General features: G+C 40.3%; 1 protein-coding gene and 1 non-coding gene across 2 annotated transcripts; both read left to right on the top strand.

The window, feature by feature from the left end:
* The first annotated feature begins 1,556 nt into the window (after nt 1–1,556).
* On the top strand, nt 1,557–1,638 carry trnas-cga (transfer RNA serine (anticodon CGA)). Its single transcript has one exon. It is a non-coding gene; the product is annotated as a tRNA-Ser (tRNA).
* Nucleotides 1,639–2,201: 563 nt separating this feature from the next.
* On the top strand, nt 2,202–27,990 carry nabp1a (nucleic acid binding protein 1a). Its single transcript, XM_029663742.2, has 6 exons — nt 2,202–3,221; nt 3,555–3,693; nt 4,188–4,259; nt 6,816–6,900; nt 22,110–22,173; nt 26,967–27,990. The coding sequence occupies exons 1-6, from the start codon at nt 3,128–3,130 to the stop codon at nt 27,167–27,169; spliced, it is 657 nt and encodes a 218-aa protein (XP_029519602.1). The 5' UTR covers nt 2,202–3,127; the 3' UTR covers nt 27,170–27,990.

A 27,990-nucleotide genomic window follows, 5' to 3' on the forward strand; every position in this document is an offset into this window, starting at 1 on the left:
TTGTTCCATGCATGCCAAACAGTCATTGGAAGACATGAGTTGGAAGATACCAGAGTAGTTGGTCTTTGTCTCCCCCTAGTGTTTTGTTTTCTTTATAAAACTACCTCTATTTTTGTCTTGCAGAACTTCACAAAAGGTAGGTGACTATGGAAAGTTTAGCCAACTAATGAAATAAAACATTAAACAAACTCAAGTTTCATGTGGACTCTATGGTTAAAGAAAATAGCAGATTGCTTTGTGGTATGGCTCTAAGGTTAGCACATTTTAATTGGACAGACAGGCTGGTATGGTAAAAAACTTGAACGCACTACCAGCACTTTGAAAAGTTGATGTACACCTTAAAAAATATAAATGCAACATGTAAAGTGCTGGTCCCAGGTTTCATGAGCTGAAATAAAAGATCCCTGAATTTTTCCATACGCACAAATAGCTTATTTCTCTCTATTTTTGTGCACAAATCTGTTTAAATCCCTGTTATTGCTCAAGCTAATCCATCCACCTGACAAGTGTGGTAGTATATCAAGAAGCTGATTAAACAGCATGATCATTACACAGGTGCACCTTGTGCTGGGGACAATAAAAGGCCACTCTAAAATGTGCAGTTTTGTCAAACAACACAATATCTCAAGTTTTGAGGGAGCGTACAATTGACATGCTGACTGCAGGAATGTGCACCTGAGCTGTTGCCAGAGACTTGAATGTTCATTTCTCTACCATAAGCCACCTCCAATGTTGTTTTAGAGAATTTGGCAGTATATTCAACTGGTCTCACAACCGCAGACCACGTGTAACCATACCAACCCACTCCCGCCAGATCTGGCTTCTTCACCTGCGGGATTGTCTGAGACCAGCCACTCAGACAGCTGATGAAACAGAGGAGTATTTATGTCTGTAATGAAGCCCTTTTGTTGGGAAAAACTAATTCTGATTGGCTTGGCCTTGCTCCCCAGTGGTTTGGGCCAGTCTCCTACGTGGGTGGGCCTATGCACTCCCAGGCCCACCCTTGGCTACGCCCCTGCCCAGTCATGTGAAATCCATAGATTTAGGGCCCAATTAATTTTTCCTTATATGAACTGTAACACCGCAAAATCTTTTAAATTGTTGCATGTAGCGTTTATATTTTTGTTCAGTATAATTATACTTTTCTGTGGATATATTCTCACATTCTTACGTGCAAAAAAAGTACATCATTTTCAGAAACATTCTGGCTTGTAGAGTTCGTCAGAGGAAACTTTCCTGATCAAACGCTTCTTTTTTTTTTTTACCCGAGGTAGAATTCAATGCAATTCAAAGGTTAGGTAAGCACATTCTGCTGCTATGCAATAATACGAAAGCAATTGGACTCGAACTAATAGTTGTGCAAAAATACGAAAGAAAACATAAAAATAGTTTTGTTATTAAACTCACCTGGTTCGAGATCGTAATCACATAAAGTGTACGACGAGCATAGAACGTGAGATCGTAATCACATAAAGTGTACGACGAGCATAGAACGTTATACCAAAAAGTTTATAACTAACGCTATATAGTCCTACATCTCTACCTCTTTTTATCAAGTCACGGTGGCCGAGAGGTTAAGGCGTTGGACTCGAAATCCAATGGGGTTTCCCCGCACAGGTTCGAATCCTGTTCGTGACGAATTTTTGTAGAGATTTGACTATTGCTAAGTTATTTAATTTTTAGATGTAGTTAACCCAAATTGAAAATATATATTTAACAGAATAAATGCCGTCATTTGGCATACCGAACATACACAACAGTGTCATAGCCAAGAAAGAAATATATGAACTACATGGTATATTGGATATAGATATAATTTAACATTATAGCATAAGTGCACAGCACACTTAATAACACAATGTGCAATGTGATACAATGTGACTAGCACTGTAAATATAACCTCACAAGTTATCTTTTGTCGCGTGGCTGTCTGGATACATCTTTAAAGATAGCGTATTGCAAAAGTCAATATGGTATTGCTATGCACCAAATTCTGCACTGCTAGATCAGCCAAAGCTAATAAGTTTCAGTTTTGTGATTTAGAAGAAAGTAGACAAAGGGTTTAAAATAAATCGGGAGAGGGGGTATAGTCAGTGATTATTTATGGTTTTGAAATGGAATAAAAAATACCCTCCCGTGCACCCCTTTCTAGCCAGTGAAATGGAATGGTCGGGTGTATTTATTCGACCGGCGAAGCACGTTGACGTAGTTAGGGGGCATTGTTTGAAGAGCAGGGGGGTGCGTGCCACAGTTGTCTAGATATAAACTCGCCGAGAATTTTCTTTAGCCATAATTCAAGTCTAATTACTAGCAACACTTGAATTTACGTTTATCAAATAATTATATATAGCGGCCATGTATTAGCAACATAGACACGTACGAGTTTGTGTTGTAACAAAGCTGAAGTTGGACAGCTAACGTTAGCTAGCGCTACTTCCTCCATCAGACTAGAAATGAGTGTTAATCTTAGCTATAATTTATAATTGAGCCAACATCAGTCTTTTTCGTTATGTAAGTAGTTAGTTAGTTCAAGTAAAGCACAAGTTTTGCGTAAACTCACCATTGTGAGAATATTCAGGCTAACGTTACTGCTGTAGCTAGTTAGCACCAGATGAGGAAAGAGAACTGAATTGTCAGGCGGTTAAACATTTTTGACGTTCATATTTTTTATTCACCATAAACTGGTGTTTTAGGTTCATACTTAGCACCGCAAGCATATCGTTTAATGTAGTTGGCTAGCTTTATGTAGTGTTTTTTCACGTGTAACTAAGATTGTTCTAGCAGGAAGTATAGTAACCTTAAGAGAATAGCTTGGTAGAAAATGGAGTAAAGTAGCTACAGTAGTCCATCCATTGAAAGCAAAAGTAACGTTAGCTTGTTATCCTTTTGGAAGCTAGCTTTATACATCGGGAACCCCACATCTCATTTGTTTCAAGTTGTGGCAAAAAAAAAAAACGTTTCTCAAATAACTTTGTATATACCGCTAGCAAGTTATGACAATCCCTTTATGTTGAAAACGAACGTTAGCTGGCTAGTTTGCTGCTAGCTTCCGACCGAATGCTGCTACCGATTGCATAGCTTTCTAGACAGCTTGCTAGCGTGTCACTTTCCCAATTGCATCCTAAAGATGTCGAACGCCATAAACGAAGGTCTGTTCTTGATAAAAGACGTGAAGCCTGGATCGAAAAATTTAAATATCGTATTCATTGTTTTGGAAATAGGTAAGTTGGTGGAGATAACAATGTCGTGTTTCTCGTGTCATGTCAACCTAGATTCGTTACCGCTTTCTTAAAGGGCCAGAGGAACAATTGAGTCGATTGTGCAACTTAGTGCAAACATGTAATCGTGAGTATAAAAAAAAATGCCTCGGTGTAATGGCATACAATTACCTGTATTCTTTTGTTGTTGCTTTGGACATGTTCTGACAGGGTGCCATATTACATCCATGAGGACTTGGTCACCCATCACAAAGGCTATGTAGACGAGCTATGTTTATTGAATTGCATTTCTAAAGGGATAACTTCACTTGCTCTTGTTCTTTTCTCCAATGTTAGGACGGGTAACCAAGACGAAGGATGGCCATGAGGTGCGTTCCTGCAAGGTAGCGGACAAGAGCGGAAGCATCGCCATCTCTGTCTGGGACGAGCTGGGCAGCCTCATTCAGCCTGGGGACATTATCCGGCTGACCAGAGGGTATTGACCCCTACCCACACCCATTGGGCTTACTGCAATGATTCTCATCTCTGGCATTGGCTACCCTCATGGTTGTACATATTATTCTAGCCAAGCACAATAACATCCCATTTAACTACTCCATTAAGACATTTGATATGTTGAATCAGGTGTGCTTTTACTGGACTAGAACAGAAATGCAACCTTGGCAGGACCTGAGGATTGGAGATGAGAAACACTGCATGACCGGTAGAGGCCTTGACTGATATGAGCAGTTAGTATATGGAGCATACACTCCCCTGAGCACCTGCACAGGCTTACCATTGATTCTGTTATGACAATAATCTTAACGTGAATAGAAGTATAGCAAAATGTGTTGCTATGAAAACCCATGAGTTGTTTTCCCCTCTGGAATATAATTCACATTTTTCTAAAGTTAGTAGAAATGGAACTGATCCCAACCCCAGTACTTTGTTAGCTAGATACAGTATCTTGACTTTCCTCCATCTCTGCAGCTACGCCTCCATGTGGAAGGGCTGCCTGACCCTGTACACTGGAAGAGGTGGAGACCTGCAGAAGATCGGAGAGTGAGTACAGTCTATTTATACCACCAGGAACTTCCTGTATTTCACGAGAATTCAGCTGGCCACTTGCCGTTCTCTTTATGATTTAGTGATGCATAATGGCAGAGAACACAAAGTGAGACTGCCCCCCCCCCCCCCAAAAAAAAATGGCTCATGTTGACATGTTGAAAACGTGGTAGTGTAGGAGTCTCATTCAACATGCCTGAAATTTGATTAAAGAAAAAAAAGTATCTTAACTTGTCCAATAAGAGTGCTTGTTTTTCAAAAAATGTTGCCTGAAAAAAGTTTTGTAAACTTATTGTATTGTAAACATGTCTTGTTCTATCAAATAAAACATGTCTGTTCTTACATCTATCTACAATAGTTGAGCAACAGAGGAATTGCATTTAGTTTAAGAATACAGAAGGTTATATTGCTTTGAAATAGGTTTGGCGATAGCATCGTTTATCGACAATGATTGACAGCCATGGTCGACGTTGAAGACATCGTGATGTGCCAAGGTGGTTTAGCGTATTTGAGTGGCGCCACGCAGTACATTTGTCTTGCAGGACACAAGTGACATTGAGTATTCCTATATGCTATAGTCCATTTCAATAAATGTTGTATAGCCTACAGAATGTATGAGGAATGTAGTCCTGAAAGAACAATTCCACCAAATCAGCACAAGATTTCCAGTTATATAACACATTCTTTTAGGCTACGTTTTTTTAAACAGATAGTTATGTTCCATTCTCTCTCCATTCGATAGGCTATGAATATGACAAGGCTACGCTTCATCGTTTTATGCATGGCTTTCTCCCGATCAAACAATGAATGTAACAGAATTTATTTGAAAGCCCTAAGGTAGGATTAATAACAAGAGGACAAACAATAGCTTATAGAAAAAGCTAATGACCATTTTATTGAAGTTAACCGTATTATGAAATAAATTATCCATGCGGGCTGGGAAAATTCTTCCATGCAGGGTTGAAAACCAAATGGGCCTAATTGGAGGATAGGTAATTGGCCAATCATAAAAGCTTTAAGACCAGTTTAAGTTATGAACATTAGCTTATTTCCAAGGATTCTAGCCTATCAGTGTTCTCCTAAAGTCGAGGCTTTCAAAAATAACAAGAATGAAAGTCTGTAACCTAAGCCTAGGCATAGGCTATTCTCAAGCACTGCTTTGAGAGATGGAATAAACAATATTTATTTTTCTATTTTGAGGCAAATAAACCAATTATTATCCAGTTCTGAAGACTAGACTGCTTCTATCCAGGCCATGATGTAGGCCTAAAACCTAGCTCACTACGGTAAGACTGCCCGTTCATCATCAGTCACTGCTCCATCATGTGCAAGCCACAGACACAACTCTTCTGCTCCTCCACCAGCAGGGAACATTAGAAAAGATGTGCCATTGCCTGCACTGCCCATGCTTTCAACCACATTGACTTAAGTCATGATTCGTCCCGTTGCATTAGGTTTCACGCTATAGCCCACCCTTCGTTTTAGAGGAGTTATATTTTTTTCAACAAAAAAAATAAATACATTTGTGGGTGGCCAATCGGTGCGATAGCATCGTATATCAATGTTTTATGGGTACATAATCATGATAGGACAAAGGTTGACATCGACCAACCCTGCTTTGAAATATAGGTGTCATGTATACTGAACAAAAATAAACGCAACATGTAAAGTGTTGGTCCCATGTTTCATGAGCTGAAAAAAGATTCCCAGTTTTCCATATGCACAAAAAGCTTATTTCTCTCCAATTTTGTGCACAAATGAGTTTACATCCCTGTTAGTGAGCATTTCTCCTTTGCCATGATAATCAATCCACCTGACCGGTGTGGTATATCAAGAATCTGAATAAACTGCATGCTCATTACACAGGTGCACCTTGTGCTGGGGACAAAAGGCTACTATAAAATGTTCAGTTTTGTCACACAATGCCACATAAGTCTCAAGTTGAGGGAGCGTGCAATTGGCATGATGACTGCAGGAATGTCCACCAGAGCTGTTGCCAGAGACTTGAATGTTCATTTCTCTACCATAAGCTGCCTCCAATGTGGTTTTAGAGGATCTAGCAGTACATCCAACCGGCCTCACCGCAGACCGCGTGTAACCGCGCAAGCCCAGGACATCCACATCTGGCTTCTTCACCTGCGGGACTGTCATGAGACCGGACGGCTAAAGAAACTGAGGAGTTTTTCTGTCTGTAATGAAGCCCTTTGTCGGGCCTGGCTCCCCAGTGGTTAGGCCTATGCCCACCCATGGCTGTTCCTCTGCCCAGTCATGTGAAGTCCATGGATTGGTGCATAATGAATTTATTTAAATTGACTGTTTCTTATATAAGCTGTTACTCAGTAAAATCTTTGAAATTGTTGCATGTTGCGTTTATTTCTTCAGTATAGTTTCAAGCTGGCTACATTACATTGTTTTAATGCTTTTCGGTACAAGTTGATGCATGCAACATTACTTGAATGTGCTGGGTTACTTTTAAATATCAATGACATGCATGTAGTATTAACACACAGGGTTAATGTTCCTAACATTCACTAAATGTATTCCCTCCCATAGGTTTTGCATGGTGTATTCCGAAGTGCCTAACTTCAGTGAGCCCAACCCAGATCTGCTAGCCCAGAACAACCAGCAGAACAAGACTGTAAGTACCTCTACCCTACCCTGGTCCCAGATCTATTTGTTCTGTCTTGCCAACTCCTATGGGCATTGTTTTTGCCAAACATGTTGGCTATCCAACACAAACAGCTTTGTGACCAGGCTAACGGTAGCCGACCTCCTGATTGCTCAAGAGGGTTGGTTAATTAAAAACGAAAAGCTGAAATGTATTTAGTCAATAAGTAAAACATTTCTTAACAAGTCACACAATTTGCATGGACATAAATTACATACCTTAAGGGAACATTTTGACATATGGTTAGTGAGAAAGTCCACATTGCAAATGTACGGTCCCTTACTAGACGTCCGACAACATTTCTAAAATTTGCGAACGGCGGCGGGCCGTGCAGCAGGGCCAGATCTTCCAGGAAGTCATCAAACAAAGTCTCTCGGACATTCGGTTTCTGTTTTATAAAAATGTTAAATTTGGGAATTTTTTCCACTGTCCCGGTAAATCCCACAAGAGGGCGAATTGTTTTGTACATTTGCAATGTACAAAACATCACCAATCATGACGTGGCCTTTTCTCCTAAACGGAAAAGACTTCGAAGACAACTTGGTGAGCATAGGTTTGGCATAATGGGCAGTTGGCCCCGAACAAGATGGCGTCCAGGCCTCAACGGTATTTGAGTTATGGCCATTTTTCTGGGATTAAAGGTACATTTACATTACATTTACATTTAAGTCATTTAGCAGACGCTCAATAGAGCAATAGTTTTTCCGCTTCACGTCAATGTAAATGAACCTACGGTGTTAATAAAAAAAGAACCAGCCATTTATCTATCGTAATTTAAGAGAAATCGTACAATGTCAAATTGGTGATGTTCAAAAAAAGGTGTTTACATTTTTAAATGTTTTATTACAGATCCAGTTGCAGCGTGTTCAGACTAATATTTTTGAATAGTGTTTCTGAGCTATGCGAGATTTCTGTGATTTTCGGAAATAACGCACTCATTCAACCCTCTGTAAATAAGTCTTAGCGCGCTCAGCGACCGTGAAAAAAGTAGGCCCAAAATTAAGCCTGGCCCTAAATTTGATTTGCTTTTGGGTGACAGTGGGAGAACCTTTAGGGTGAGAAGCACAATTTGACCTCCGGGAACGTTCCCGAGGTCCTCCCGATCTGTGCAAGCCTAACTGTTAACCGCGTGGCATTAACCCTTAACCTCATGAAGCTAGGGGGCACTATTTTTATCTTTGGAAAAATAACGTTCCCAAAGTAAACGGCCTATTTCTCAGGACCAGATGCTAGAATATGCAGATTATGATAGAAAACAGTCTAAAGTTTCCAAAACTGTCAAAATATTGTCTGTGAGTATAACAGAACTGATATTGCAGGCGAAACCCTGAGGAAAATCCAATCAGGAAGTGCCTCTTATTTTGAAACACTTCTGTTCCTATGCATGCCTATCCTCCATTTTAAAGGGATATCAACCAGATTCCTTTTTCTATGGCTTCCCTAAGGTGTCAACAGTCTTTAGACATAGTTTCAGGCTTTTATTTTGACAAATGAGCGTGAAAGATCACATTGTGTAAGTGGATAGGTGGGGGCTCTTGAGTGAGTTTTTGCTCAACTGAGTAAAGCCGCCATTGTTCCTCCCGCTGTTACTGAAAAACCTACACACTCTGTTGATATATTATCGAATATTTATTATAAAAACTACCTGAGGAATGAATATGAAAAACGTTTGACATGTTTCTGTGGACATTATGGAGACCATTTGGAATTTCCGTCTGCGTTGTCGTGACCGCTCTTTCCTGTGGATTTCTGAAAACGAGACAAACAAACAGAGGTATTTTGGGGTATAAAAATAATCTTTATGGAACAAAAGGAACATTTGTTGTGTAACTGGGAGTCTCGTGAGTGAAAACATCCGAAGATCATCAAAGATAAACGGTTAATTTGATTGCTTTTCCGATTTTCGTGACCAAGCTTCCTGATGCTAAGTGTACACAATGCTATCGAATAAATTTACACAAACGCTTGGATTGCTTTCGCTGTAAAGCATAATTTCAAAATCTGAGACAGGTGGATTAAGAAAAGGCTAAGCTGTGTTTTGCAATATTGCACTTGCGATTTCATGAATATGAATATTTTTAGTAATATTATTTGTCTGTTGTGCTATGCTATTCAGCGGTTGCTGACAAATGATCCCGCGACAGGAATGGGTAGCATCAAACAGTTCAAAGGTGTTTACATCAAACAGTTTTCAATTACTTCTCTCCCCATAGGAATATATTGCCTGCACCCCTAAATTCAACCTGACGCCTATGTGGGTTATGAATGTCTTATGAACCTGTCTTCGATGACAATCCATCAGGCCACTATGAGGTCTACCTGTGTTGATTCTAAGCTTCCTGGAGCAACCAGAAGGGATTGGAATAATGGCTACCTCTGTACTTTACGCAAGATTTTCTCCGGGAGCATCATGTGACCACTTGCGCAATGTAGCCCCCTACGGGTATTCTTCAACATAAATGCATAAAACCAAGTCACAATGCTGTAGACACCTTGGGGAATACGTAGAAAGTGTAACCTGGTTGATGGCACATTCACAGCTCAATAGGGACTCATTGGAACGCAGCGCTTTCAAAATATGGGGCACTTCCGGATTGGATTTTTCTCAGGCCTTCGCCTGCAACATCAGTTCTGTTATACACAGACAATATCTTTACAGTTTTGGAAACGTTAGTGTTTTCTATCCAAAGCTGTCAATTATATACAGATTCTAGCATCTTGTCCTGACAAAATATCCCGTTTTAAAACGGGAACGTTTTTTTCCCAAAAATGAAAATACTGCCCCTAGAGTTGCAACAGGTTAACATAAACACTTAACTCAGGATTCTGTAAAGGCATACCCCAATCAGGATATGTGTTTACTTATAGCTTCCTGTGCCAACCGGAAGTGCCTTAAATGATGTCATAGGGGCTGTTTCGAAGGGTTAAAATGGTCAAACCTCATGTGTGAGATTAGGCAACCCCCATGAACTGTAAATCAGTCATGTCTCCCATAACATTTCCAAGAAAAAAGTTTGTTCATCCTGCTTGGCTGAGAAATCGACAGAAAAATACTTAAACTATAACGCATTAGCATAACGCAACATTTCCTATTCATGAAAATCGCAAATGAAATTAAATAAATATATTGAAACACAAGCTTAGCCTTTTGTTAACAACACTGTCATCTCAGATTTTCAAAATATGCTTTTCAACCAAAGCAATTGTGTAAGAGTATTGATAGCCTAGCATAGCATTAAGGCAAGCATTCAGCAGGCAACATTTTAGCAAAAACAAGAAAAGCATTCATATAAAATAATTTACCTTTGAAGAACTTCGGATGTTTTCAATGAGACTCTCAGTTAGATAGCAAATGTTAATTTTCCCCAAAACTATTATTTGTGTAGGAGAAATCGCTCCGTTTTGTTCATCACTTTTGGCTAAGAAAAAAAAACGAAAATTCATTCACAACAACGCCAAACTTTTTTCCAAATTAACTCCATAATATCGACAAACATGGCAAACGTTGTTTAGAATCATCCTCAAGGTGTTTTTCACATATCTATTCGATGATAAATCCTTCTTGGCAGTTGGGTTTCTCCTCAGTAGCAAACAGGAAAAGTACTTGCAGCTGGAGATTACGCAATAATTGCAACGGAGGACACCAAGCGACCACCTGGTAAATGTAGTCTCTTAGGGTCAATATTCCAATGATATGCCTACAAATACGTCACAATGCTGCAGACACCTTGGGGAAAACGTGTAAAAGGTAAGCTGACTCCTAGCTCATCCACAGCCATATAAGGAGTCATTGCCATGAGACGGTTTCAAAAAATGCGGCACTTCCTGATTGCATTTTTATCTGGGTTTTTTCTGTAACATCAGTTCTGTGGCACTCAATGACAATATCTTTGCAGTGTTTTCTTTCCAAAGCTGTCAATTATATGCAGTGTCGAGCATCTTTTCGTGACAAAATATCTAGTTTAAAACGGGAACGTTTTTCATCAAAAAATTAAGAGCACCCCCTATATCGAAGACGTTAAACAGTGAGGTACCATCACCAAAATGACATTCTGAAATCAACACCAACGAGCGATGGAGTGGAACCAGAATCACTGCCTGGCCATCCCGAGTTCATCGGGCCAGTCAATTTCGCATTCCTGCAGTATTTTTGAGCATGACAAATTCGTGATGGTAAATGCACATTGAAACATACTGCAAATGCACAGCCGTGCACCTGGTGATTGGAACGGGTTACCAGGAGCACATTTAAAAAATGTTTTTTAATGCCTTATGGGGTAGCAAGGGGTCCACGGTTGGGTAGGGAGCACCCCCCCCATCCGTGCCCATCCAATAGGGGGGCGCCCCTTGTCATTTTGGACGTTTAAAAAAAAAAATTGTTAAACAACAGTCCCACTTCTCCCTCTTCATACATGACAAATAGACCATCTAGGTTGATTCATGGCTTAACATAGTGCTATATATCAATTTGGCAGTATAAATACCTTTTGGACATGGTTCACTGACTTTCGGGTTTGTAAACCGACTTCCATTGATCGTACATGGCAAATGGACATAACATCCTGATTTGTCACTTTCAAATATTTCATATTGCATTTGGACATTTTTTATGGCATTTGCCCCCCCCCCCCCCCAAAGAAAAGTGACTTGACTTCCTATGAAATCATATTGCAAATGGACAAAACATATGCCCTATGGACAAGTAGTAAAAAGAAATAATAATAATGATAATCAAATATGACAAAAGTATGTTCATACAATTCTTATACATGTGTAATTGACAAAAAATCGAAAGAATTTCGTAAAACGATGCAGAAAACACTTTTTAAGGGGGTCATAAGTTTTTGAAAAAATGTTCACATTTTCGACTTTTGACTTCCTATGAAATCAAATTGCAAATGGACAAGTTCAAATAAAATAAAAAAATGATGATAAAATATGACTAAAGTATGTTGATACAGTTCTTATACGTGTGTAATTGGACACAAATCAAAACGTTTTTGAAAAAATCAATTTTTCAAAATTGTACTCTTAGGTCTTGACTGCAATATGAAAAATTACGGTGGAGCGCACTCGCCATCTGTTGGATTTTTGCAGTGTTACACTTGGCATTTGCCATATGGCATTTGCAATCAACTTTGAATGAAACAACGCCCGAATTGTGTGGTATTGGACACCGTGTATATGTTTCGTACGGTGCCAATATGTTCCCATTCATTTTTGTACATTTCAGGGGGGTGTTCCCTTACATCCATTTAGTGTATAAACATTATTTTTGAATGACTACCTAATCTCTGTACTCCTCACTTAATTATCTGTAATTTCCCTCAGTCGAGCAGTAAATTTCAACCACATAGACCAGGGAGGTTTTCCAAAGAAGGGCACCTATTGGTAGATGTGTGAAGAAAAGCACACATTGGATATCCCTTTGAGCGTAGTGATGTTATTAGTTACACTTTGGATGATGTATCAATATACCCAGTCACTACAAAGATACAGGCGTCCTTACTAACTCAGTTGCCAGAGTGGAAGAACACCACTCAGGGATATCACAAGTCCAATGGTGACTTTCAAATAGTTGCAGAGTTTGATTTCTGTGATAGGACAAAACTGAGAGTGGATCAACAACATTGTAGTTACTCTATAATATTAACCTAATTGACAGAGTGAAAACAAGGAAGCCTGTACATAATACAAATATTCCAAAACATGGATCCTGTTTGCAGTAAGGCACTGAAATAAAACTGCAAAAACTGTGGCAAAGAAATGAACTTTGTCCTGAATAGAAAGCATTATGTTTTGAGGCAAATCCAACACAGTACCACTTTCCATATTTTCAAGCGTGGTGGCTGCATCATGTTATGGGTTTTCTTGTAATCGGCAAAGACTAGGGAGTTCTTTATGATAAAAAAAAATGGAGTAGCGCCTATCTACTTTCCAACACCCTGGGAGACATTCACCTTTCAGCAGGACAAGAACCTAAAACACAAGGCGAAATATACACTGGAGTTGCTTACCAAGACGACATTGAATGCTCCTGAGTGGCCCAGTTAGTTTTGACTTAAATCGTCTTGAAAATCTATGGCAAGACATTAAAATGGCTGTCTAACAATGATCAACAACCAACCTGAAAGAGCTTGAAGAATTATTAAAATAATGTGCTAATATTGTACAATCCTGGTGTGCAAAGCTCTTGAGACTTACCCAGAAAGAGTCTATACGATTGAAACAGACTTTAAATAACTCAAAAGGAGAACACGTTTCTGAGAGAATCTGGTACTTAATGGTATCAAAGAAATATGTTGAAGATCCTGTAAGTCTTGTGAAATTATTTCTTATAGCACTACAGATCTCAGGTGATACTGTTGACAAAATCAAACTTCGAGCTATGAGCGCCCAATCGTTGCAATTTTTTTTGCATTCCTTAAAGACAAAATAATGGTTAAATGCCTGGGTAAAATACTTTCTGGCATGAATGGTCCAGTTCCTGAAGGAAATTGCAGAACAGTGCAAACGTCTCTTCCCACTCAAGGTGAATAGATTAAAAGGGAAATGTGTAGCTCTCGTAGTCGATAAACTATATTGATAACAAATTGTGCCGAGACACCAGGACCATTCCATGACTTTTCTAAATATTACAAAATTCCCAGAGTCGTTGAATAATGGACCACCCAATACTATCCATGGTAGGGATTGTAATATTTTTTGGGGGGGAAACTGTAAAATGCAACAATTGATAAAGAAATGAACTACAACTACACTATACCTTTCAAGATGGGGAATGTTGTAAAATAATTAGTATTCAACTTTCTATTTATAGTATTTATAAATAGATTAGACGGCATTAGAAGAGAGGATAATTATTGAAAAAGTGCATTTTCAAATATAAGGAACTGGAACACAAGTACTCAAGCCTGAAATTAGGTAGGAATCAACATGGTAGGAATAAAACAGAGGACAAGGCACAGTTTGTGTGGGTGTAAGGTGGGGTGTGTATCTTTGTGTTTGGGAAAAGTGGAGTGAAAAAATAAAATGGTTGCAAATGTCAGAGCCCATCCATGTGTGTCTATGAGCAGAAGTTGAGAGCTTTCAATTTTGTGCAGATATGGGATATACATTTTTTTTTTAAATTCTTAGTAGTTTATTTATTGTCCTATCATGGTGGAACGGTCCCCAACTCTATACCCTAGACACCCATCTGAGCGACCCATACTCTAGGGAGAAGTCCTTATCTGTTTTATAGGCCTACTGCAAGTAGCCTATACCCAGCCAAGATGGAAAGATAAATGCAGTCACAAATGCAGACACCCACTAAAGCGGCACCACCCCCTCAAGATTCTGAGCCTGCCTGGCAGAGTTGGTCCTTCAAAGCCTCTGGATGGGTGAGCATAATATTCAACGATTTTCTCAGTCGCTAATGAGAACCTTGACCATGTCAAGGTTGAGCCAGTGGGGTGCCCCCACCCAGGTAGTGACAGTACTGGCAACACTAGCTGCATTAACCCATGGGGAGGGGGTCACACTCGGGCATTAAGAAAGGGGGCAAATTATTGTGTCCCCAGTGGCACAAAATAATTGAAGATCTGACTGCACAGAGATGCTTGGGAAAATGGTCACAATGGGGGACCTGTGTGTGTGTTTCAGGGGAAGGGGTTGCACCTGATCTCGAACAGCTAGGACTTGACATTGGTTAATCAAATCTTCCCATTCTTGCTCAATGTTGCATGCCTTTTCAAACAGCTACAACTATGTATTTGCACATCAAGTTCTTTCTTGACTTGGATGGCACAACTGTACAACATCTGAGCTTGTTGTGTTTGTGGGGAAGGGTGTGTTTATCCCACATCTGTTACTATGGGGTAATGATGTTAGGAACAATATAGGATGAATCACAATTTTCAAAAAATAATAATTGCTTGCCAAAAATGTACGTTTTGTAATGGCCATCCTGGTTATAGGTAACAATTCTTTGCATGAACTGCCTACATTATTACACATATTTGTTATTTGTGGAAATTAAGATGCGCAAGATTTTTTACATTTGTTTGTTTTTAAACTGTATATAATACAATTGAGGTGAGGGTGTTGGAAATGCTTTTGGTGGTTGATCTGCTTCTGTTCTGTGTTCACTTGGATGACAACCCAACTTGGGATGGGGGGAGGTTTTAGCGGGTGTAATAGTGGAGGACAATTGGATGTTTACATAGTAGCAATGTAAATATCATGGTACAGCTATATGGACACTCAATCATTATGGTACTTTTTAACAGTAACTTTACAAACGTGTATTATAAACAGAATTGGGAGCGGGGCGGCGAAAAATGATTCTCCCGTAGGCAAAGAAACTCAGAAGGTGTGACTGTATTAATGAACAATTTTGATCAAAATGTGCAAAATGTCCAAACAGATCCGCAAAGTAGATGGATTATATTTAAATGTGTTATTGGATCATGAACAGATTTGGCTCATTTATTTATATGGTCCAAATTATGATCCACGCTTGTTTTGAAAATAAATAAATAATTATAATGTATATCAAACCTACAAGCAATACAAGATGTATCATTATGGTGGGAGATTTATAATACGGTTTTAAACACCTCAATGGACTGTAAAGGAAATCACACTTCCAATTTTAACCCTCATGCACTTAAGGAGATCATTAATATCATAGATGCATTAGAACTAGTGGATATATGGAGGCTTAAATATCCTGACCGAGTGAGAGATACATGGTGGAGGCTCAATCAAGCTAGTCGTCTTGACTTATTTCTTATGTCATTCTCGCTGGCACCAAAAGTTAGTGTTGATAGGGGACAGAATGCGTTTGGACCTTCACGTAATTGGCATATACATCACTCGTACAGAATTTCCACATGGGCGAGGATATTGGACATTTTTTATCAAAGCCTATGGAATGTTAATTTGTTTTAGCTAGGACAGAAGAATTTAACTGACTTTTTCTGAAGTAACATAGGTACAGCAGATCCCCATATTGTATGGGACAATTTTAAATTTGCCTTTAGAGGCTATGCAATTCGGTACTCATTTCTAAAACAAAAACAATTCATGTCGAGTCCATATACAAAAGAAATAGGAATGACAGTACAGATGGCAATGCAAACTGTACCATAGATGCTCAGAATAAGTTGGAGGAAAATAGGAACAAATAGAGGAGCTTATTTAAAGAGTAATGTTATAAGAAATATCGAACTGGATGGAATATGGGAAAAATGCGCCAAATTCTTTTTTTAATCTTCAATTTAGAAGTGTTACCAAAAACAATTTACAGAAACTTGTTACAAATTAGTCACCCATGTTTCACAAACTATATTTTGAAAGTGGAAGCACAGTACTTTAAAAGCATATGTTTTTGTTTGTCTCCTCTAACCGAAGCTGATTGTATGGATTTTTTTCCCCTATTAATAATGTAAAATGAACAGCTGCACAGAGACTCGTAAAGGCTGAATTACAGAGCGGGATTCTTGATGCAATTAAAGCCTTTAAGTACAGTAACTCCAGGGTTGGAATGCATACCAAACCTTTTTTGATGTACCATGAGGACATTTTTTATTAGCTTGTTTTCACCCACTTCTATAAAATTGGTAGATTATCAGATAATCAACAAGGTCTGATTTCATTATTACTGAAACAGGACCCAAGTGATAAATTATAAAGATCCAGTCCATAAAAAAAATTGAAGGCCCCTTACACTTCAGTGTTGTGATGCAAAATGCATAGCGCATGGTATTGTCGGATATTATTCATCCTAATTATTATTATTTTTTTACATGGACTGTACATTGTAAATAAGACAAGTACGGGAAACAGTAGAACACTAGCTGACTTAAAGGTTTTTGATAAAATACAACTGGGATTTATATATAAATGGCTCGCATATTATAATTTTGGAGAATCTCTTATACAATGGGTTAAAGTTATGTATAGTAACCCTAGATGTAAAATGGTAAAGAATGGCTACTTCTCAGAAAGTTTTAAATTGTCAAGAGGTGTCAGCATATCCATTTATGGCCATCTAAATGTTGGCGATTAAAATCAGATCCAGCAATATCAAGGGACCATAAATCTCGGACTTGTATGCTCATTAATGTCTTTGAAATCCCAAATTTGGATCCCTCCACAGCCACATAGATGACAGATACTTTTTAAAAACTGTAGTTTATTTCTTTATCAATTGTATTTTGTTTCCCTTTATTCACATTGAAGAGTGGGTACAGAACTTTGCGCCATTCTGCAATTTCCTTCAGGAGCTGATCATTCAAGCCTATATACTGAACTATATTACGCATTGGATCACAAAAAAATTACTTTTACATTACTGTGTAGTTTTCCAATTTAAAGGGTCTGACGGTGATGTGAATATATTTTTCGGGAAATCATCTCACTAAAATACATGATAATAAAGTTAGCAAAAATTTATACGATCTTGCTCCCATAGAAAGGAAAATCCCTGTATTTGTTAAAATCACCCTGAGTAACTCTTGAGTCATATCCCAGTTGCTTTATGGCCTTGCCTACACCTAGCAACCTATTTTTATTATAAGAGCAAAAAATAAATGTTTTTACTTGGAACGGCAAGCTAGATAAAATTAAACGGGCCTATTTATATAGTGAATTCGGAGGGCAGAAATGATTAACCTCCACGGGGTCGGTGTCCGTATACCGGGACGGTTGAGCTAACGTGTGCTAATGTGATTACCATGACAGTTGTAAGTAACACAAACTTTCCAGGACGTAGACATGTCTTATATGGGCAGAAAGCTTCAATTCTTGTTAATCTAACTGCACTCTAGAGGTTGACCGATTTTAATCGGAATGGCCGGTTAATTAGGGCCGATTTCAAGTCTTCATAACCATCGGATATCGGTATTTTTGGACACCTGTTTGGACGATTTTTATTTATTTTACATTTTTTACACATTTATTTAACTAGGCAAGTCAGTTAAGAACACTTTCTTATTTTCAATGACGGCCTAGGAACGGTGGGTTATAACTGCCTTGTTCAGGGGCAGAACGACAGATTTTTACCGTGTCAGCTCGGGGATTCAATCTTGCAACCTTACGGTTAACTAGTCCAACGCCCTAACCACCTGCCTTACATTGCACTCCACGAGGAGCCTGCCTGTTACGCAAATGCAGTATGAAGCCAAGGTAAGTTGCTAGCTAGCATTAAACTTACCTTATAAAAAACAATGAATCATAATCACTAGTTAACTAACTACACATGGTTGATGATATTACAAGTTTATCTAGCGTGTCCTGCGTTGCATATAATCGATGCGGTGCGCATTCGCTAAAAAGGACTGTCGTTGCTCCAACGTGTACCTAACCATAAACATCAATGCCTTTCTTAAAATCAATACACAAGTATATATTTTTTATACCTGCATATTTAGTTAATATTGCCTGCTAACATGATTTTCTTTTAACTAGGGAAATAGTCACATCTCTTGCAACAGAGTCAGGGTATATACCTCAGTACCTCCAGGCTCTGATCAGGCCCTACACCCAAACAAGGGCACTGCGTTCATCCACCTCTGGCCTGCTCGCCTCCCTACCACTGAGGAAGTACAGTTCCCGCGCAGCCCAGTCAAAACTGTTCGCTGCTCTGGCCCCCCAATGGTGGAACAAACTCCCTCACGACGCCAGGACAGCGGAGTCAATCACCACCTTCCGGAGACACCTGAAACCCCACCTCTTTCAGGAATACCTAGGATAGGATAAAGTAATCCTTCTCACCCCCCCCCCCCCCTTAAAAGATTTAGATGCACTATTGTAAAGTGGCTGTTCCACTGGATGTCTTAAGGTGAATGCACCAATTTGTAAGTCGCTCTGGATAAGAGCGTCTGCTAAATGACTTAAATGTAAATGTAATATGCAGCAGTTTGGGCCGCCTGGCTCGTTGTGAACTGTGCGACGACTCTTTCTTCCTAACAAAGACAGCCAACTTCGCCAAACGGGGGATGATTTAACAAAGGCGCATTTGCGAAAAAAGCACATTCGTTTCACGACTGTACCTAACCATAAACATCAATGCCTTTCTTAAAATCAATTCACAGAAGTATATATTTTTAAACCTGCATATTTGGCTAAAAGAAATCCAGGTTAGCAGGCAATATTAACCAGGTGAAATAGTCACTTCTCTTGTGTTCATTGCACGCAGAGTCAGGGTATATGCAACAGTTTGAATTTTACGTAATTTTTATGACATAACATTGAAGGTTGTGCCATGTAACCGGAATATTTAGACTTATGGATGCCACCCATTAGATAAAATACGGAACAGTTCCATATTTCACTGAAATAATAAACGTTTTGTTTTCGAGATGATAGTTCCCGGATTCGACCATATAAATGACCTAAGACTCGTATTTCTGTGTGTTATTATGTTATAATTAAGTCTATGATTTGATAGAGCAGTCTGACTGAGCGATCAACTCCCGAGATTAGGCTGGTGTAACCGATGTGAAATGGCTAGCTAGTTAGCAGGGTGTGCGCTAATAGCTTTTCAATCGGTGACTGCACTCGCTCTGAGACTTGGAGTAGTTCCCCTTGCTCTGCAAGGGCAGCAGCTTTTGTGGAGCGATGGATAACGATGCTTCGAGGGTGACTGTTGTCGATGTGTTCCTGGTTCGAGCCCAGGTAGGGGTGAGGAGAGGGACGGAAGCTATACTGTTACACTGGCAATACTAAAGTGTCTTTAAGAACATCCAATAGTCAAAGGTATATGAAATGCAAATGGTATAGAGAGAAATAGTCCTATAAATCCTATAACAACTACAACCTAAAACTTCTTACCTGGGAATATTGAAGACTCATGTTAAAAGGAACCACCAGCTTTCATATGTTCTCATGTTCTGAACAAGGAACTTAAACGTTTAGCTTTTTTACATGGCACATATTGCACTTTTACTTTCTTCTCCAACACTTTTGTTTTTGCATTATTTAAACCAAATTGAACATGTTTTATTTATTTGAGGCTAAATTGATTTTATTGATGTATTATGTTTAAATAAGTGTTCATTCAGTATTGTTGTAATTATCATTATTACAAATAAAAAACTTGAACGATTTTAATCGTTATCAAAGATGGAACAAATAAAAAAAATTATACAATGCAGTGCTTTTGGAAAGTACCCCTTGACATTTTCCACATTTTGGTAGGTTACAGCTTTATTCTAAAATTGATTAAATTGTTTTTTTTCCCACATTCTACACACAATACACCATAATGACAAAGCAAAAAGTTTTATGGCAGATGTATTAAATAAAAAACATACCTTATTTACACAAGTATTCAGACCCTTTGCGATGAAATTTGAAATTGAGCTCATGTGCATTCAGTTTCCATTGATTATCCTTGATTGGAGTCCACCTGTGGGGAAATTCTGTTGATTGGACCTGATTTGGAAAGGCACACATGTCTATATATGGTCCCACAGCTGACAGTGCACGTCAGAGTAAAAACCAAGCCATGAGGTCAAAGGAATTGTCCGTAGAGCGCCGAGACAGTATTGTTTTGAAGCATAGATCTGGGGAAGGGTAACAAAAACAATCTGCACCAGTGAAGGTCCCCAAGAACACAGTGGCCTCCATCATTCTTAAATGGAAGCAGTTTGGAACCACCAGGACTCTTCCTAGAGCTGTCTGCCTGGCCTAACTGAGCAATCAGGGGAGAAGGACCTTGGTCAGGGAGGTGACCATGAATCTGATGGTCAGACAGCGCTCCAGAGTTCCTCTGTGGAGATGGGAGAACCTTCCAGAAAGTCAACCATCTCTGCAGCACTCCACCAATCATGCCTTTTATGTTAGTGGCCAGACGGAAGCAACTCTCCAGTAAAAGGAAACCTTGCACCATCCCTACGGTGAAGCATGGTGGTGGCAGCATGCTGTGGAGATGTCTCCCAGTCCCTGCCGCTGAAAAACTAGTCGGGATCGAGGGAAAGATGAACGAAGCAAAATACAGAGATCCTTGATGAAAACCTGCTCCAGTGCGCTCAGACTGGGGAGAAGGTTAATCTTCGAACAGGACAATGACCCTAAGTACACAGCCAAGACAATGCAGGAATGGATTTGGGACAAGTCTCTGAATGTCCTTGAGTGTCCCAGCCAGAGCCCGGACTTGAACCAAATCGAACATCTCTGGAGAAACCGGAAAATAGCAGGGTGCAGCGCCGCCCCCCCTTCCAACCTGACGGAGCTTGAGAGGATCTGCAGAGAAGAATGCGAGGAACTCTCCAAATACAGGTGTGCCAAGCATGTAGCGTCATACCCAAGAAGACTTGAGGCTGTAATTGCTGCCTTAGGTGCTTAAAGTACTCAGTAATGGGTCTGAAAACTTATGTAAATGTGATTTCGGTTTTATTTAAAAATTTACACAATGTTTTTGCTTTGCCATTATGGGGTATTGTGTGTAGATTGTTTTATATCCCCTAATCAATTTAATACATTTTAGAATAAAGATGTAGCGTAACAAAATGTGGATTACTTTCCAACTGCACTGTGTATTTACAAAAGAAAAGATATGGGGGATTGGAAATAATGCAGACAATTACATTGGTGGAATCTGCAATATTAAAGCTGATTTCCCCCCCCCCAACAAAAAAACAATAGAACTTGCAGGTGTAAATGCTGCCAAAGGTGACTAACATGTATTGACTCAATACTCATCTAATCAAGATCTATGGGTGTTTTCTTTTTTATGGCAAATGTTAGAATTTTTCTTCCACGTTGACATATGTATTTTGCGTAGATTGTTGACAAAGAATGACAAATCCATTTTAATCCCACTTTTGTAATACCACAAAATGTGGAAAAAAAAGTGAAGGGGTGTGAATACTTTCTAAAGGCACTGTAAATCAGATGCTAATTAAAAAGCAAGAACAACATCAACGGCAGACACTCTAGAAAAGGAAATACTCAGTTTACACCTAAATCAATGTTCATTTGAAAGCACAAACAAAAATCTAATTCCACTTTCAGAGAACAGGAATTGCCCATCTGTCTCAGACTCTACATGTGTAAAGTGTTTTTAGTTTTTAACAGTCTCAATGAGGTTAGTGGGTTAGTTATCCCCAAAATATTGAATGGTGTGAAGTGATGCTTAATGGACTTTTTAAAAGTGTTTTCTAATGCCCTCACCACGTCTCCCCTTGCAGGGCAAATCGGATCAGAGGGGGAATTCTCCGCCTAATCAGAATTCAGGTACACCTGCTCAGTCAGGTAAGTGATAATTGGGGTGGTGGGGCAGTTGATCTATTCAGAAAATCCACAATGAATCACACTTTAATTTCACTAATTTGTTCATATTGGCATGTAACAACTGAAATCAGTCTAGATTTCCAGGCTAGTTGAGGTCCAGGCCCAGTCCAGAAACATCTGTAGATGAAAGTATTTGATGGGTATAAGCAATATGGCAAAAATGAAGTCCACCTAACCGATCAGTGGGTGAGGTATTAGTTCTGTTCGATTAGATAGACCCTTTGTACACACAACTGTGGCAGAAGCATTCATGTTGTGCTATTTAAAGTAGAACCTACTTTGACAACTGGAGAATGGGCGTTTCTATTCCGTTTTGCGCAGTGGAATCGATGACCTACGAGGTGATAAATGTAATGCTGCTCTATTTTCTCTGTTTGTGGGGATGCATTCTGCTTCGTCCAGTCAACCAGAAAATGTTGAGGGATAGGGGTTGCTTTAAATTGACACACTTTCACTTGTTTTTGCTGCCTTTGTGTGTACAGAGTAAACCGGGTGACGGCCCACCATGTGAGCAGGTTTGGCGGGGGCACTGTTCTCTGGTATATTGTCAACAAAAGCCTGATGGATTGTTCAGAAACATGTATTCATTCCATAAAATGAATGTAAAAAAGATTCTAACTAGCTTAGTTCTAAACTCAGCAAAAAAAGAAACCTCTCTTTTTCAGGATCCTGTCTTTCAAAGATAATTTGTACAAATCCAATAACTTCTCAGATATTCATTGTAAAGGGTTTAAACACTGTTTCCAATGCTTCCAACCATAAACAATTAATGAACATGCACCTGTGGAACGGTCGTTTAGACACTTAACAGTTTACAGACGTTAGGCAATTAAGGTCACAGTTATGAACGTTTAGGACACTAAAATAGGCCTTTCTACTGGCTCTGAAAAACACCAAAAGAAAGATGCCCAGGGTCCCTGCTCATCTGTGTGAACGTGCCTTAGACATGCTGCAAGGAGGCATGAGGACTGCAGATGTGGCCAGGACAATAAATTGCAATGTCCGTACTGTGAGACGCAGAAGACAGCGCTACAGGGAGACAGGACAGACAGCTGATCATCCTCGCAGTGGCAGACCACGTTTAACAACACCTGCACAGGATCGGTACATCCAAACATCACACCTGCGTGACAGGGACAGGATGGCAACAACTGCCCGAGTTACACCAGGAACGCACAATCCCTCAATCGGTGCTCAGTCTGTCCACAATAGACAGAGAGGCTGGACTGAGGGCTTGTAGGCCTGTTGTAAGGCAGGTCCTCACCAGACATCACTGGCAACAACGTTGCCTATGGGCACAAACCCACCGTCACTGGACCAGACAGGACTGGCAAAAAGTGCTCTTCACTGACGTTGTGGTTTTATCTCACCAGGGGTGCTGGTCGGATTTGCGCTTTATCATCAAAGGAATGAGCGTTCCACCGAGACCTGTACTCTGGAGCGGGATTGATTTGGAGGTGGAGGGTCCTTCATGGTCTGGGGCGGTGTGTCACAGCACTGAGCTTGTCATTGCAGGCAATCTCAACACTACGTTACAGGGAAGACATCCTCCTCCCTCATGTGGTACCCTTCCTGCAGGCTCATCCTGAGATGACCCTCCAGCATGACAATGACACCAGCCATACTGCTCGTTCTGGATCTCAATCCCATTGAGCACTTCTGGGACCTGTTGGATCGGAGGGTGAGGGCTAGGGCCATTCCCCCCAGAAATGTCCGGGAACTTGCAGGTGCCTTGGTGGAAGAGTGGGGTAACATCTCACAGCAAGAACTTGCACATCTGGTGCAGTCCATGAGATGCACTGCAGTACTTAATGCAGCTGGTGGCCACTCCAGATACTCACTGACTTTTGATTTTGACCCCCCCTTGTTCGGGGACACATTATACCACGTCTGTGGAACTTGTTCAGTTTGTCTGTTGTTGAATCTTGTGTTCATACAAATATTTACACAGACGTGGAGCTGTGAGGGGAACGGCACCTCACTACCTCCAGGCTCTGATCAGGCCCTACACCCAAACAAGGGCACTGCGTTCATCCACCTCTGGCCTGCTCGCCTCCCTACCACTGAGGAAGTACAGTTCCCGCTCAGCCCAGTCAAAACTGTTCGCTGCTCTGGCCCCCCAATGGTGGAACAAACTCCCTCACGACGCCAGGACAGCGGAGTCAATCACCACCTTCCGGAGACACCTGAAACCCCACCTCTTTAAGGAATACCTAGGATAGGATAAAGTAATCCTTCTCACCCCCCTTAAAAGATGTAGATGCACTATTGTAAAGTGGCTGCTCCACTGGATGTCATAAGGTGAATGCACCAATTTGTAAGTCGCTCTGGATAAGAGCGTCTGCTAAATGACTTAAATGTAATGTACACGTTAAGTTTGCTGAAAATAAATACAGTTGACAGTGAGGACTTTTCTTTATTTGCTGAGTTTATGCGTTTTGTGTTGCTTATACACATCAAATCCTCTCTGATCTACATGCAGGGCCTTAATGGGTCAGGCATGTCAATGTACATGGTCATACTTGTTTTTGAACTTCTTTTTGCTAGTGCCAAATTAGGCCACCTACAAGTAACTGCCAAAATATAGGGAACCAACCGTGTCTTAACCTTTCTCCTACAATTCCTGTGGCCCTGTGGAAATTTAATTAACATAAAAACATCCCCATCAAAATCTGTCTAGTCTAGATATGTTTTTTTTTGCATGGGCTGTCTCAATCCACTGCATCTGTTCATATCGCCCTTCTGTATCTGCGGTGAAAGGTGGCAGAGCTATAGAGCTGTTCTTTGTCAGACCATAAAACATCCCAAAAATCTGTCTTCTCACAAACTTCTAAAGCTTCAGAACGGTTTGGCCTACAAACTATTATGACCCCCTCTGTGGAAAGATGACTCTCACGAACATGATGGGGTTGCTCTACGCACCCCACAAGTTTCCCGGGACTTGTCTGAAGGTGGAGATAGTTTAGTGCCTAGAATAAGGGGTTAAATAAAAAATAGTTTCCTGATCTTTTATTTCTCAGATATAGGACAAACACTTCAGAACCCCCCCCCCAAGTAAAAAAAGAAAAAACGATCTGTTACATGTGGTGAATCAGTTATTCAAAGCATTTCTATGGGCTAATAGCAAAAATTCTAAAGTCAATCATGTTTAAGCTAAATGCTTCTTGGCATGACCATCCTAAAACAATTCCATATTTTAGCTTATCCAGCTGCAGATTATGCACACTGACTCCTTGTGGTCTGCTAACTTCAAATACCATCCGAAATGAGTACTTTTAGCAACTGAGTCAGTTGACTGTCTGCTCTACAAATTGCATCCTAAATAACTACTCAATACTATTTTTAGTTCAGTCAGTCACAATTTACCCTTGATGCATCACGGTTTTGATGCTCTCCAACACGGCCATTAACTTTGTTCCTAGGCGTTGGTGTGTTACGCATACTAGCTCTGGTCCAGGGCGTTATGTTAACCACTGTTGCGTGTGCAGCTAGCTCGTACAACGCTGGACACTCGCTGCCTGCAAGCTTGCTGCTCGCAAGTACGGCTTTCAGGGGTAGGCAACCCTGGTACTTAAAGTTTTGGATTTAACCAACCTAATTTCATCACCTGTGCTGTTGGTGGCGGTAATGCACCATTCGATATCTTGTCTCATTTCCTATGTCTTACAATGTCTGTGTGTGAAGTCATCTGCTGGAGTCAGACTCTGGAAAATAATAGCCTCCCCCGCAGGCCCTAAGCATGATGGGATATTAATTGCTTAAATAACTCAAACCACGCCTGTGTGGAAGCACCTGATTTCAACCTACTTTGTATCCCTCATTTACTCTAGTGTTTCCAATGCTTTGTCATTTGCATGTGCACTATATGACCAAGTATGTGGACACCTGATCATCGAACATCTCATTCCAAAATCATGGACATCAATATGGAGTTGGTTAACCCCTATGCTACTATAACAGCCTCCACTCTTCTGGGAAGGTTTTCCGCTAGATGTTGGAACATTGCTGCGGGGACTTGCTTCCATTCAGCCACGAGCGTTAGTGAGGTCGGGCCTGATGTTGGGCGATTAGGACTGGCTCAGTCGGCGTTCCAATTCATCCCAAAGGTGTTTGATGGGGTTGAGGTCCGGGCTCTGTGCAGGCCAGTCAAGTTCTTCCACACATCTTGACAAACTATTTCTGGACCTCAATTTATGCACAGGGGCAATGTCATGCTGAAACAGGAAAGAGCATTCCCTAAACTGTTGCCACAAAGTTGGAAGAACATAATCGTCTAGAATGTAAGATTTCTCTTCCCTGAAACTAAGGCGTCTAGCCCGAACCATAAAAAAACTAGCCCCAGACCATTATTCCTCATCCAGCAGACTTTGCAGTTGGCGCTATGCATTTGGGCAGTTGGCGTTCTCCTGACATCCGCCAAACCCAGATTCATCGTGGACTGCCAGATGGTGAAGCGTGATTCATCACTCCAGAGAACACATTTACACTGCTCCAGTCTAATTCCTCTATATAGTGTATGTCCATGTTTGGGTTTCTGAATGGCAGTCTCGCATATCTTTATTAAATTGGTTTTGCTTTCATGTCAAGTTATGATGCTAATCTCTTTGCCATGTCCATTCAAAGGATTAAGAAAGCGGTAGTCTGCTATATTTGATTAAATTAACTCTGACACATGTTTCCCCTCTTATGTGATATACACAGTTGATCATGACTGCTGTTCTTAGCATTTTTGCCCATCCCTTCTCTTCCCACAGGTAACGGTGCCATGATACCATTTGTCAACAACAACAGTTCTCCCTCCACTCCTCGTGACCCTGTCTTTGGGGGTGTGGGGAGGACTAACGGCCGTTCCCCTGGCAGCACAGCTCCTCCAATGTCCGCTGTGGGACCTCCCAGTGCCCCCAAGCCTTCGGTCACTATTAGCAATGGCAGGGACCCCCGGCGTGCCAAGAGATGAAACTGGCATTAGGGACATCTTTCCCACGACCTCTTAACCCCTACCCCCCCACTCTCCTTTCCATCTACCTTTTGAACAAGCCAAACCTGGCATTCACAACATTATCACTGAAAAAGACTAGTTTCTGATCTGCAACTTATACTGGTTAACCTAGGCGACGTTGTCTTTCTCTAGTTGAGCTAATCTTTGTTGGTTATGCTGTCAATTGCATAAAGCACCTCACTGAATAATTGTGACCTAAACATGAACACAGTAGCAGGACTTGCAAAGCTCTGGACATGAAGTAAGTTTACCCACTTCCACCACAATTGCCAATTTTGTGCCAATGTTATTGACAACCCTCCCTGTGCCTCCCTCTCGCCCATCTTGTTGGCTGAAACTATACACCCTACTTGACCACTAGATGCACTTTCTTCTCTTTAAGTCAAAGTGAATGCATCACTAATTTGATTAAGTAACGGATTACTGCTGATGGGGAAAGCCTTACGTAGGCGAAACAACTTTTTGGACAGAATTAACTAACAAAACCCCCCTTGGAAGGATCACAACTCCCTTCTCAACCAAAACATATCAAAAGTGACTGAAAAGAAAGGTGATAGTTTGATTTTTAACGGTAGGTCAATTAGATTTAGTTGAGAATGGCTACAGTTTTCTTGAGGACTAGTTTATTTGCTGTCCAGTTATGAACAATACATTTGTTAGGTGGGAACACTTAAGAGGTTCACCCAAATATATTTTACTGACATTTTGATTTCTGTTTAATCTCTGAGATAGATGGTGAAGTAGCTAATGAGTGCAATAAATAATATTGTCACATTTAA

The sequence above is a fragment of the Oncorhynchus nerka genome, linkage group LG1 (genome assembly GCF_034236695.1).
Source record: "Oncorhynchus nerka isolate Pitt River linkage group LG1, Oner_Uvic_2.0, whole genome shotgun sequence".
Lineage (NCBI taxonomy): Eukaryota > Metazoa > Chordata > Actinopteri > Salmoniformes > Salmonidae > Oncorhynchus > Oncorhynchus nerka.

Coding starts and splice junctions, on each gene's coding strand:
- nabp1a (XM_029663742.2), top strand. CDS start 3,128: ATGTCGAACGCCATAAACGAAGGTCTGTTCTTGATAAAAGACGTGAAG. Junction 3,222..3,554: donor ATTCATTGTTTTGGAAATAG/GTAAGTTGGTGG, acceptor CTCCAATGTTAG/GACGGGTAACCAAGACGAAG. Junction 3,694..4,187: donor ATTATCCGGCTGACCAGAGG/GTATTGACCCCT, acceptor CCATCTCTGCAG/CTACGCCTCCATGTGGAAGG.